Source organism: Cyprinus carpio, chromosome B23 (assembly GCF_018340385.1).
Source record: "Cyprinus carpio isolate SPL01 chromosome B23, ASM1834038v1, whole genome shotgun sequence".
NCBI classification, from domain to species: domain Eukaryota; kingdom Metazoa; phylum Chordata; class Actinopteri; order Cypriniformes; family Cyprinidae; genus Cyprinus; species Cyprinus carpio.
This window is the reverse complement of record NC_056619.1, coordinates 9811683-9826460: the sequence shown is the minus strand read 5'-3', so window position 1 is coordinate 9826460 and position 14778 is coordinate 9811683. Positions and strand designations below refer to the sequence as shown.

Below are 14778 nucleotides of genomic sequence, written 5' to 3'. Positions count from 1 at the left end.
TAGTTTTTTGTTTTTCAGTGGAGTTAAAAGAGCAACTACAGGGTTTGGTGATTGTGATTGGCTGCATTGTGTTTGTCCAATTAGTTCCATTGTGTGTGATTGGCTGTCATATGACTCATGGGATTTCTCTGATTAGAAGAACTGTCTCTGGCTGGTTTAGTGTGTTTTAAAAATGAATTGCAATGATCTTGATAAAAATACATTTAATTTAGAAAAACAAAGTTACCTTGTCTCACCTTTTTCTAATGGCCTGTCTAATGGGCTATAATCAAGTTTTTTATTTATGCATTTATTTTATTTTATTTTATTTTTTGTTTGACATACTGCCTTATATATTTACTATATATGTATATATATATATATATTATATATATATATATATATATATATATATATTTTTTTTTTTTTTTTTTTTTTTTTTTTTTTTTGATGTATTATCAAAAAATTATTACAGGCTTAAATATGAAGTAATGCAGACAGATTGTATGGATTTATGGATTTATATTATTCCCTTAAAGCCTGTCCTGCCTTATATTAGTTGAAATGCACCGCATTTGCTTTAAAAACAGTACATCTCTCGACAAAACATTTTTGACTTTTTTTTTAATGGTTGGATGGTATTTAAACTTCACAAATGTTTAATGCTGCCATTCACAAATGAAAGAATCTTTTGGACTAGATGTATTTGTCATTCAGCTCATTTTCATTGGTCGCACAGACAGCCCTGGCTATAATAGAGAAATGTCAATATGCTGGTAGAGATGAATGACAGTCATTACTCTGTCAGAAACAAAATAACAGAATATTTTTGAAGAAAGACAGTAAAGGAAAAAGGCATGTGGTTTGAGTAATGTTGTGTAGTTTTGTGCTTGTATAGACTCACCGCAGGAGGGCTGGGCACTTTTCCGTCTCCGCTGCCTGCTTTCTGCATGACAGAGAGGGATTTGCGGCACATTTCGGTTTATGTATTAATGTATTCAATGCAGTGAGGAACTTCCTCCTATGGATGTCATCTCATCATCTGCTTCTTACTCATCCATCCATCCTTCCATCCACACAGAAAGCACACACACAGAGGTAAATTTCCTCTGACTTCTGTTGTTTTTACTGACACTGATATTATTTATGAATCATTTTTTGTCAGAAGAGACAGGTTTTGTCTGATGTAGCCCACTTCTGAGAGCAGTTTTGTTCCTAAACTATAGCTAAGTACACACACTAAATATTGATGATGTCTTTGTACTGTAATTGCTTAGTGGGTTTAATTTACAGTTTAAGTAGAGTCATTGAGACAGTCACTCACCTGGGTTTAGTGTATAATCCATGGCTTAAACTGGACTCTCTCCATTCAAATGGGATAATTACCCTCATTTAGTTAAACCACATGCAGCAGTTCGGCATTCTAACTGCTCGTTTTCTTTCTTTCTTCCTCTCTCTGAGGACTTTATGTCTTCCAATAAAAGTTATTGCAGCCATATAAAGCATCCTTACAGCGAACTTTCCACTTCAAATTATGTAAGTGTTCAAATTGGTCAAAACACACAAGACAGTCCCAACATATTGCTTATGAGTGAACTTCACAGAGACAAAGATTAAAATCAGCATAAATTACAAGCAATACTTGTATGACAATGTATGACTATGTATGACAATACTGTATAGGTTTCACGTTTTAATTTATTTAATTTATTTTTATTTATTTATTTATTTATTTTGCTGCATTACAATGATGAGAACTGAGGGGAAAGAATCTTATAAGTCTTATAACTCTGAGGTTGAGCAAATGATTTCAAGTTATCTGTTTAGTCAGAGTTTTGTAAGAATCATGAAACCTATTATTATTAATAATAATAATAATAATAAAAAAAAAAAAAAAAATAATCAAAAAAACAATAATATATTAAAAATGCAATTCACATATATCAAGGCTTAAACAGACCTTTTCTATAATGAACTAAAATGAATTTTCAATTCCTATTTTTCCTATCATCATGAAGAAAAAAGCATGATATTAATGAATTAAAACATTATGTTTTTAAATATCTTTTAAATAAACAAGATGTGTAAACTCTTGTGTACTGAATCAAGGGTGTAAGGGAAATATGTGTTTTTTTTTTTTTTGGCTTGGTTACATTGCGATTTCAGATTTAAACTTTTCTTGAAATGGTATAAATGTTTTTCAAAACCAAATGAAATTAACATTTCCAAGAACTTTGGAGAATCTTTCCAAGAATTTGTTATTGACCTGTAAAATAGGCTTAATTTTGAGAAACTATGAAACTCATAAAATCAAGTAGAAATTACAGAAATTATGGTGAAAAGTTAAATGAATGGAAACAAAGATCTTGATGTAATGACAGAAGAATGCACTTCAACAGGAAGGGAAAGTGTGTGTGTGCGTGCGTGCGTGCGTGCGTGCGTGCGTGCGTGCATGCGCATGCTTGTGTGTGTTTGCTTACAAATTAAAAAAATTTTCCCAGAAGTGAACAAAATTTGAGAAAATCTTCATTTGGGAATATCTGGGGACATCCTTACTTATAAAATTGCAGAAAGGTTTCTGCTAAGTTTAGATTAAGTTCTTCTGTTAAGCCAAAGCAGTTTATTTCAAGTTTATGACAAACAAGAAGCCTAGCAGACAGGTGTTTAAAGAGAGCTTCATTTCCTTGTGAGAAGGATTGTATTTGCTTCTCGCTATAGTTAAACACGTTGAGTAAAAGATTTTTTCTTTTCAAATCCGGACAGATTTCTTTCATCGCACTTCAATGTTATGTTTGTGGAATAATTGGCTGATTCCTTATTTCAAAGAAGCCATAATATCATTGAATATCTTGTCAAGTCCTTTCAGTCAGGCTTTAATGTGGCGGCAGCTGTTTAATGTATATGAGTGCAGATGAGTGTATGAATGTGAATGAGAGCGAGAGAGAGAGGCTCTTCACCTAGAACCCTGCGCGCCAGCTGCATCTTCCCTGCTTCCGTATTTTGTGCACTCTAAGCCTCGTTTAGTGTAATTAGCTGTATTTGCCTGAGTTAATGAGTTTCCCCTCCGTCCTGGATACTTGTTTTTAGAGGAACTCAGAAGAAGAAAGACTCTACCTATGGCAGACTCTGTTTGTGTGTTAGTGTGTAAATACATGTGTGTGCGTGTTTGTGTGTGTGTTCTGGCTGGGACAACCTCCCAGGCCTCATTCACACTCAATGTGAGCATTAATCACGCTAATTACAGCAGCTCTACCCCAGAGGCTGCTGGGATGGTGGAGGACTAAGGTGGGGATAGGCTGATAGACAGGAGATGTTAGTCATTTGCATTGCAAATGGAGTCGCAGGGAACAGCATGTGGCTCATACTGAGTAAAAGTAGAAGAGCATTCAGTTTTTCCCTGCCTTGACTTGCTCTAAAATTGATTCATCTACAGTACTTGCGCAGATCATGACAGTAAAGTAAGCCACAATATGTGTAGACCCATCTTACACCAGTAATGATAAAATATGATTTTAACATTAAAACTCATGAACGTTGGGCTGCTTCAGGTCAGTTTTTGATGTGTAATATTATGTTTTTATTGAGTTAAGGCTAGAAAGTATTGATTAAATATATACATTTATGTACACTGCCATTCAAAAGTTTGAGTTTCAGCAAGATGTTTATTTTATGAAAGAAATTGATACATTAATTCAGCTTTTTTTACTTTCTACTGTATTGATCGAAGAATCCAGATGAAAAATTATCATGTTTTCCATGAAATAACTTTTGAATCAGCATATTGAATTGATTTCTGAAGGATCAGAAAATTGCTGATAATTCAGTTTTGCCATCACAAGAATAAATTACAATTTTAAAATAGAAAACTCATTTTATATTTCACAATATTCCTATTTTTACTGTATTTTTGATCAAATAAATGCAGCCTTGGTGAGCTTAAGAGAAGTCTTTCAAAAACATTCAAACATTTCAACAATAGCATATACCATTTAAAATTTTTAATTCATTAAAAACTCATTTTCCACAGAGGCGCACTCTCTTTTATTTTAAAGATTTTTTTTTTATTTTATTTCATCTTTTATATGGTAAATCCATATATCTGAGAAGTGACTTGTTTGCTTGTGCTCCCTGATTCCGTATGTTCACAATTTGCCAGAAGTTTTTACCTCACTGCCACCCTCAATACCCACACCAGCTCTCATACCCCTGCCTCCTGGAAAAACCAGGTCATACCAGTTTAAGCAAGGATGGATTATGGGCTGAGCCAATGGGGCCAGTAACCCGGGGTCTCTGACTGTCAGGGGCCTCCAGACTCCTGGAAACAAGACACTGCAAATGTACTCTTGATATAGATCGATGAAGAGCTCTTGATTGTGTGCCAGTATCACCGCAGTGTGAAATAAGTGAAGAAATAAGAAATTATATCTCTTCGCAGCTCTGATGTTGTACACTTTTCACAGTGCATTGTTGTCACTTTTGCATGCAGCGTATTACACACAAAACAGATTTGAAGTGCAACTGTGCAACAAAAACACTTTATTTTACACATTTCTGGTGCAGTTTTGATATTGTTATAGCAAGTGAACAATACATCTCATAATTGTGAGAAGAAGGAAGTCTAGAGTCCCAGGACCACACAGGACCATAATATACTCTTATACTCAAGTGGTTTAGATTAGAAGATGGTAAACCAGCTCAACCAAAAAGGTACCACCTTTGCTCTGTCCAGCCCCCTGGAAGATCTTAAGTGGAAATGGAATTGAAAGCTTTCATTAGAAAATGAAAATCGCATTTTTCTGTCTCAAAGATAATGAACACTTTTGAATATTGATTCAGTGTTTAGTGTTTTAGTGCAATAGTGCCTTTGTGAAGATTTAAGCCTATTGTCTCTCTGGTCTTGGGTCTGGGTCAACTGGTTTGTAGTTTTGATTAAAAAACTTAATTAAAGACTCCTTTGAGGAATTGAAGTTTAAATAAAGAGGGTTTCTCAAAGTATTCTTCAGTTTTCGGCAAGGAGCATCTCACATTACACTGTATTTAATAGCGTGAGACACAGGTGGTGTTTCATCTACAGTTTCATCCACTTTCGACCATTATTGCCACATCTCCAGTAGTTTGTTGTAAAAACCTAAGCATAACAAACCAAAGTTATATACCGAAGTATACTTTGTGCTTAAGGTGAAATGTATAGAGGCTTGAAGGTTGTAGACTTTGATCAAGCTGAATGAAACAGCAGGTCTCTTTGACAGTGCCAAGTGTGTGTGTGTGTGTGTGTGTGTGTGTGTGTGTGTCTCACACAAATATATGTGCTTATATCACATCTTATCACTATATCACACTATGAGAGCAGAAGAGAGAACATCTCACAGATCCATTGCCTTCAGTTCTGCCTCTCAGTATACTCCACATACACCTGGAGAGAGGGAACAGAGTATAGGAGAGTATATTTAATTCTATTATATACAATGCTTAGTGTAGGTAATGCATGTAATTAGTTACAGTATGCAAGAATGAGTTTCGGGAGAAGCACGATCAGATAATCAACCAATCTGGCACAGGTGAAACCCGTTTAGCTAATCATCCTAAAGCCTGTGTTATACTTTCCGCATCTGCGAGTCTGCTAGTGTCCGCTATTTTATTCCAGTGAATTTGAGAAGTTCTTTGGTAGAATCAACTGAATTCCACGCTTTAATAAATAAAGATTATTTTTTGCCATTTATGTTTCCGTTAAGGACCTGAAGAACCAAATGTTCTTTAGATTATTCAAATGTTCTTTTTGGAACCAAATATGGGTCTCCTAAGGCATCACTGCGAAACCCCCTTTTTGAAAGCTTTCTTTTCAACAGAGTAGAGATCTTTGATTTCAAAAGAAATCAGCTGAGTCAACTGAAGAATCTTCAAATTCAGTTAGCACAACTAAGGAATTCTCTTGCTTAAAAGTAAATAATGTAATGCAAGAGTGCACATATAAGAAATTAATTTAAAAGGATACTCCACCCAAAAATGAAAATTTTGTCATTAATCACTGTACCATGTCGTTCCAAACCCGTAAAATCTTTGTTCGTCTTTGGAACACAATTTATGATATTTTGCATGAAAACAGGGAGGCTTGTGACTGTCCCATTGACTACAGTTGAATCACTGATGGCAGATGGACTTTTCTGACGATGCTTTTCATACTTTTCTGGACCTTGACGGTGTAATTTACTTGGCAGTCTATGGGACAGTCACAAGCCTCCCTATTTTCATCCAAAATATCAAAGCTTTTATGGGTTTGTAACGACATGGGGGTAAGTGATTAATGACAAAATTTTCATTTTGGGGTGGAGTATCCCTTTAAATTTGAGAATTCTTCAATTGAATCACACGTTAGTTTTCATACACAGCAGATGGCACATCTGCTAATAGACACCCGATAATAATGCAGCTTATTGCTGAAATGCAGACTGTGTTAAACAGTGTTGACTGTAAGCGTGTTAGACAACAATACAGCTTGGCGGTCTCAACAGGGACAGGGGTGCTAATTACTGCAAAGGATAAATTAGCCACACACATACATGCTCGGTTTCTTTCTCTCTATCTCTCTGTATATTTTCTTAGTTGGAACTCTCTGTTATCCTTCAGGTCTTTGTATAAAGTAATCAAGGTTCATTATTGCCAGAATCAATGTAATTAAAGTCCTTCAAACTGTAAAGCTCAACCGCTTTAGTCTCTACTCTCAGGTTCTCAGGTGTTTTTCACTGCTACCTGTCCTTTTATATCAGCCTCACTGCAACAGTTCAATGACAACTTCATAAAGCCATTTATCTGAAATATAGAAAAACATGGTTTCTGTGATTCAGGTCTGTGGTGATTCTCTTATTTTTCTCAGATTTCGTCACTCCAAACCACTCCAGTGCACTGGAGACCTAAAGATTAATTCATCCTTGTGATAATGGATGTGCTGGAGTGCACATACTAGCTAAATGTCTGAGACGCCACACACTCACACAGCAGAAATTGTAGCATTATGTGTTTGATTTTATTTGGTATTTGGCATGTCTTTGCTTTCAATGCTGTCTTTCTCTTTTACTCTCTCTTGGAGATAGGAAAATATTCACATTCGCTTCACATGGAGTGCTTGGCATTGGATCATCCCGAAATCTCCCATAGTGCCATGCAGGCTCAGTTCCCTTAAAACCTTTAGCCTATCAGAGAGGAGCATGAAATACAATCTTTGGCCCTCACTGCCTATCAGAGTTAAGCATGAAAAAATCCCTCCCATTGCAGGCTGAGAGTGTAGAGCTCGGGATAAAGTACTCTTCTGCAGCCTTTAGATAATGCAGCTGGCCTGAAGCTGGTTAGAGCCGAGATGAGAGAGGAAAGGAGAGAGTTAGAAAGAGAACAGGATTGAGAAGAGGCGATTCAGCTGAATCAGAGAATTCTTTTACTGAATAAATTCTATTTCAGAATTCAGTTTGAAAAAGCATTACAACGAGATACATTAAATTCAATATTTATTTATTTGAATCAAATGAACTCGAAAAAGAGTTTTTTGACCGAATCAAAAGGAGTAGAAAGATGAAGAAGATTAAATAGATAACAGCACTGCATTTTGAAAAAGTATTTCTGCTGATGTGCAAGAAAGCCTAACACTTCCTAATATGATTATGCTGCGTTTAAATATTTCAATAACATGTTCCATCACATATAATTTTTTTTACAAAATAAGAATTTTCAAAAGGAAGAATTTAACTTCCAATCTGCAAAGGATTGGAATAACTTCAAAGACTCTATTTAATGCCAAGGAACTTTACATAAACACAAGTGTACCTTTTTCACAAAATCTGTCATTTTCTGTTGCTGTTTGAATGGAGTAAAACACCCACAGAAAACATCAGGACATGTTTTCATTTTCTTCTGTCACTGGCCACTATTCTTACCTTGAAATCAGGATTAAATAAAACATTAAATAAAAAAATTTATTACTATAATCATTCATACAGGAGAAAATTGGCTTTGAATCAAACAAACTTGGGAAGACAGAAGTAGGAATTGTGTCTTTATGGACATTTTTTCTGATGATCACTTCTTCTACAAATGGTTGTCTAAAGCAAAAATGCTATCAAATGCACATCATATTTTGTAAAACAAGCTCTATTTTTGGAATCAGCACCCCACAATTAGTAATAAACAAGTATTGGATATCATTCAGCAAAATATGATAAGCCATGTAATAAAATGACATTCAATTATTTAGCGACATTCAACTGAATTTGAAAATCCTTCACATTTTGAATCAGTTGAATCAACTGAAAAATGTTTCTGATCATTAATGGATCATAAAAGTAAACATTAAGTGCATCCTCTCTGATAGTTTAGGAAAAGGATGGCTTGAGCTTGAGCTCACCGCATTGACCATGCGTGTGTGTGTGTGTGTGTGTGTGTGTGTGTGTGTGTGTGTGTGTGTGTATGGTATCAGGTTGTGTCCTTTTCTTCTCCTGCCAAAAGCTGCTGACAGGTGAAAAGCCCTCAGTGCCACTCTGCTGGTGTCATATTGTGATGCGCACTTTGACAGTCAGTTCGCTCAGCTCAGCCAAAGCTTGTTTTCAGATAGTTTAGGTACTAGACCTGTCTCACCCACTCACCATTCAACCAGGTTTACGCCAGAATTCCCCCACAGTAGTTCGATGATTTATATATTTTTAGAGAATTGTTGACTGGCCAAAGAGAAAAAAACACTCCTATCAAAAACACCACTCAGCAAATGTAACAACATTTATTGCTCATATAACATATAACTAAAATGATAAAGACAGTATTATTTGTGTGGTACATTTCAGGAGATATACAGTAATACAACCTTAGCAATGTTTCTGCATAGCCTATTCAAACAAGTTGCATCCTGTTCTTGCCCAATCAATGTTATTAACCTCATGAATATGCAAATAAGAACTTGAACTACATTTTAAACCATGAGAATTTCCTAACAGAGTTTCCTCCACTGGTTTTTAGCTTTAGCTTTTTTACTCTAAGGCATCGTTTTGGAACCGTATAAGACAGCATGTTGTCCAGTTAGTCAAATACTTCAATGAATAAATTGGAATTCTACATTTAAAAAACAAAAAATAATTGCACTGCTAGAATTGACTTTAAAATCAGTATAGCCCTATGTTTAATTACACAGTAGAGAGCAGTATAATATTACAAACTGACAACAGAAAAAAAAAAAAAAAACGTGCTGAGGTAAATTCAAAATAATACAAATAATAATAATCATGCACAGTTGAGACAGCAAAAATATCTTTTGAGAAAGGCTGAGCATCTAATCAAACTCTATTAAATTCATCTGTCATGTTGCTAATACAAACACAATAATTAGCTCAGTGTTTGTTCCATGTGTTTGGCTGGTAAATCAAACTTCTGTTGTTGTTTATGCATTTACAAAATTGTTAATTTGTCATGTTGTAAGTATGCATATTGCTGGGCTTATGCAGTTATTGGTAATATCAGTACATACAGTAAACAAATTATGTGCTTTGGTAGGCCGTCACTGAAGAAATCATTAACTGTTAATGTATATTTGCAATCAGTGGCTAAAGAGAGAATATATCCCCATGTAACATCATTTGACCTTTAATTACTGAACCTAAATAACCCCTTGACATTTCCCCTCTGTGTGTCTCCAGGTACGTCCACACCTTGTGCCTGGGACTGCAAAGCCGTTGGCATGGCGGCCCGGGTCAGCGTAATTTCTACTGGCGTCTGATGTTCGAGAGCGCTGACATCAACATGCTGCGGCTGCTGGAGGCTTTCCTGAAGAGCGCGCCTCAGCTCGTGCTGCAGCTCAGCATCATGATCCACAGCAACCACATACTGCCCCTACAGGGTGAGACAACACACACACATACAGAGGGTTCCCAGGTGGGCACATGAGATGCTTTTAGTTGGGCATACTTAATGAGGAGTGTTGAGAAAGAGAGAGAGGACAGAACGCTTGTGTGATTGTGCCGTGATCGTCATGACTTATTCATACGGCCATTCCGGAGAAGACGTTTGCTTGTGATGAATTAAACAAAACGTTTAACACGCTTCTCTCTGTGCGATGACATATGACACGGCTCAGCTACAAACATGGGAAAAAGACAGCAGTATATTATATGAAAATAAAAAATGATTAACAATTATTAAATACATATATATATATATATATATATATATATATATATATATATATATATATATATATATAAATATATATATATATATATATATATATATATTAAGAATTTTACTATTTCAGCAAGGGTGCAATAAATTTATGAAAAGTGACAGCCTTTTTAACATTGTTACAAAAAAAATTCAAATAAATGCTGCTCACAGTTTCTACAAAAATATTAAGCAGCACAACTGTTTTCAAAACTAATAAGAAACGTTTGTTGAGCAGCAAATCAGCATATAAGTATGATTTCTGAAGGATCATGTGACACTGATGACCAGAGGAATAATGCTGAAAATTCAGCTTTACATCACAGAAATAAATTACATTTTAAAATATATTCAAAAACCAAACATTTTATTTAAATTGTAATAATATTTCTTAATATTACTGTTTTTACTTTTTAAAGAAATGCAGCCTTGATGATCATAAAAGAGTTTTCTTATGGGGTGCTGTGGTGCCCCTTTTACAAGATATAAGTCTCAGGTGTCAGAATGTGTCTGTGAAGTTTAAGCTCAAAATACACTACAGCTCATTTATTATGCCATGTACAGTAAATGCCCCTTCTTGGGTACACTCTTAAAAATAAAGGTGCTTCACGATGCCATAGAAAAACCTTTTTGTCTAAATTGTTCCATAAAGAACCTTTAACATCTGTTTCACAAAAGGTTCTTTGTGGCAAAAGAAGGTTCTTCAGATTATAAAAAGATAAGAAAGAGATGCTTCTTTACAGAGACTTTGACTGAATGGTTCTTAGTGGAACCAAAAATGGTTTTTCTATGGCATCACTGTGAATTACCTTTTAAGCACCTTTATTTGTAAGAGCATAGAAGCAAAAACATTCTTTTCTTGAGTGTCTCTGTAAATGCAAATTAACTGCTTCTCCCTGCCCACATTTTCAGAAGAGGGCGGAGTGAATGTACACAGTTAGGGAAGAAATTGCATTTGTGTCAGTATATTACACCGGTAACACTTTTAGAATAGGGAACTTTTATTCACTATTAACTACAACTTTTCCCTCAATGAATTCCTAATTTGCTGCTTATTAATAGTTAGTGAGGTGAGTTTAAGTATTGGGTAGAATTAGGGATGTAGAATAAGGTCATGTAGAATAAGGCATTAATATGTGCTTAATTTGTACTAATAAATGGCCAATATTCTAGTAATATGCATGCTAATAAGCAACTAGTTAAGAGACTCTAAAATAAAGTGTTACCATTAGATCTATGAAACAGCATTTCAACATGGCAACAACACAATACTAATGCAACTCAACCAGATATCACTCGCATGTTTTGGGGCGGGAATTATTTAAATGAGGGACACTGTGACGTGTACATTTCCAAAAGAAAACTCAGGACTACAATCGAGGTGGTTGAGGGAGTTCAGAAGCAGCACTTACTGATAAAGAGAATAACTCCCTCTGGAATGGACTTCGTGCTATTTATTGTGCAAATCTTTTTCAAGCTCAAACAGAAACATTATGCACTAAAACAAGTGTAAAAAACATAATAAGACCCCTTTCAAAACAGTGTAAAATATTTATTTCTATCTTATATTCTTATTATAAATTATTAAATATTGAGATTGAATGATGTATAAATCATTAAAGTAAAAAAAAAAAAAAAAAACAGAGGAGACTGCTTCCTCAGAAGGCCACCACATGCCACTGAGAAAGAAAACTCAGGAGACAAAAACATGAGAGGAAAAAAAGGAAAAGACAAGAGGATGGAATGAAAGAGAGATGAGTTGTACAGCAGGACAGAGAGCTCAGAGGGACACGCTGTAAGACTGAATAGACTCAGAGATGTTCTGATTAATTCTGGGTCATGGGTTTGGTTACCAGCTACCACACAGAAAGGCTTTTGCTTGTTCTTCTTATCTTCTTTCGCCTTTTTCCTGTGTTTTCTGATCTCATGGCCCTGCCTGTCAGTCTGACTCAGACCTTTGACCTTCACATTGTGTCAGCAAATCATTTGAAAGTGAGCATCTGTATATGGAGAGCAGAGCACTTTAAGTGAGGACTGTGAAGTATGCAATTACCTACACTATAAAAAGCTGTTTTTTTTTATAGAATTATGATACGTTTTATGTTGATGATAGTTTTTTTATACAGTAACTGCACTGTTACAAAGTAGCTTCACTTCACTGTCCTTTTCAAACAAACAAACTTCAAATTAATTAATTAACGAGCAAGTATGAGGGCATTGAGATGTTTTATTATATCTGCAACAACATGAATTTGCATACATCTGATTTGAAGTTCAGAAGCAAAACCACTGTTAGAGTTGAAAGGTTTGATTCATTTGAGTGAATCAGTTTAGTCTCTCTGTTTCAGTAACAGATTCAAAACTCTTTAATGATTTGTTTGTGCCATCGATCAAAAATGATCATCGTCTCCATAATCTCAGTTTGGCATTTTTCAAGTGTTAAAAAATATATATATAGGTAAATATTGTATATTTGAAGATCTTTAATTCTTCAAATAATAGATTAGAATGAATAGAATAAATATCTTGGCCATACTTTATTTTAAGGTCCAATTCATGCTATGAACAAATCATAAACTACCACTTTTCAATAAAATCCTAGTTTGCTGCTTATTAATAATTAGTAAGGTAGTTGTTAAGTTTAGCTATTGGGTAGGATTAGGGATGTTTAAAATGCTTATGCAGAACATGTGCTTTATAAGTACTAATATACAGACAATATGTTAATAATAGGCATGCTAATAAATAACTAGTTAATAATCATAACTTTTCCCTAAAATAAAGAATAACAAATTTTTATTTTTTTTTTTTTTTTTACTTAATTCTTACTTACATTACGTCTGTCTGATCTAAATGATGGTTCACAAATACATGCACATGATGTACTGTCAAAATCATATAATAAATATTGTCAAAAGGCTTGTAAATCATTTGTAGTCCAGCTTAAAATACTGTAATAATGTGACTAAATTTATACTGTAATAAAATGAGAGCAGCCACAGGTAATCATAAATGCTCTTCTCACACAAAACTCTAATGCTTAAAATAAAACCAAGTTGTTACTACTTTAGTTCAAAAGCATTACTTTCCAACACTTACTGTACAGTAGGTGATGCTTTCAAACCAGTAATGGCGGCTTGGGCTGTTTTTAAGCAGGATGGTTAATCACTACCATAAGAAAGGAACTCACAGAGGAGCATTTTAGGGAATGAAACAACACAGACATGGCATGCAAATTAACAACACCATCAGCAGGCACAATTCATTCTTTGTGAATTCCCCACTGTGTGTTTTAAGGTCTTTGAGGTCTCGTGGAGGGTCTTTTTTCTTTGACTGTAACTCTCAAATCGACATTTCATACAATCTAAAAGCACAAATGCTGTTATTAAAATGCATTATGCAAATATCTCCTGTGTACTTTCTTCCACCACATCATCTGGCAGTAGCAAATCAAACACCCCTCTTTCTCTCTCTTAGCACTGGCAGCGCTGGGCTTTAACTTGTCTTATCCCTTTCCCTTTAAACTGCATTCTAATCTGTGGCAGTCTTTGTGGCAGTGGGCTTGCGCTGTGTCTGATGTTTGATTTAATTAAGATTGCCAGCGCATTGCTCCATGAGGGCCTCTGAAATAGAGGCCGGGAGAGAACACGGAGAGCATGCGGGCAAGCTGGAAGCAGAGCGGGAAAACGCAGACTAATGCTTTCGGATCTCTGCTAATTAAGACCTCACTTAATCTGGACCAAATGAGTTGCTCAAAATGAGAGCCGAGACAGAGAATGTGAGTGTGATGGAGAGAAAGTGAAATGCTGGTGCAAAAGAGACTCAAAAAGAGTAAACGCTCTATAAACAGTGAGGGTCAAGCTTGTGAAAAGAGAAATCCTGAGTATGATTTGCACTATGTTTCCTTGAAATTAAAGTGTATTTCTTGAAATATTTATACTACTGGATGACATGACCAACATACTTGCCAATATTTGGCTTTTTTTTTTTTTTCTTTTTTTTTTTTTAACCGCCATCAGCCGATGAGTTTTTCTGTTTTAAAGGGATAGTTCACCTAAAAATGAAAATTCTGTCATTAATGAATCACCCTCATGTTGTTCCAAACCAGTAAGACCTTCGTTCATCTTCAGAACACAAATTAGGATACTTTTGATGAAATCCAAGAGCTTTCTGACCCTGCGTAGACAGCAATGCAAAGCCCCAGAAAGGTAGTAAGGACATCATTAAAACAGTCAATGTGACATCATTGGTTCAAATTTACTTTTATACAAATTTACTTTTACAAACTTTTTGTGTGCAAAGAAAACAAAAAGAACAACTTTATTTAACTATTTCTTCTCTTCCAGGTCAGTCTCCGCCTCCATTCACGAGAGTACCACTATCCCTTTAATTCCACAAAGCTCAAAAAATGTGCATGTGTATAACATGTTCGTGTAGTGTTTCCTTACAAAGTAACATCACCAACTACTGGCCTGGCATGCATAATACAGCATTTTGAGTAATTTTCAGGGATCCCCGTAAATGGGAATTGTTTTGACAATTTTGTAATCTGTACATGAAAAACACACAGTAAAAACATTTCCATTTTTAGCACATCGTTGACGTGTAAAC

At 35.1% G+C, this 14778-nt stretch overlaps 1 protein-coding gene across 1 annotated transcript in view; it reads left to right on the top strand.

Moving 5' to 3' along the window:
- The window catches only part of LOC109069277 (XK-related protein 7-like), a 56228-nt gene that overhangs the window by 36524 nt on the left and 4926 nt on the right, over positions 1 to 14778 (top strand). The window contains exon 2 of the mRNA XM_042750671.1: positions 9648 to 9847. Coding sequence (XP_042606605.1) covers positions 9648 to 9847 — 200 coding nt within the window. The remainder of the gene's footprint in view (positions 1 to 9647; positions 9848 to 14778) is intronic.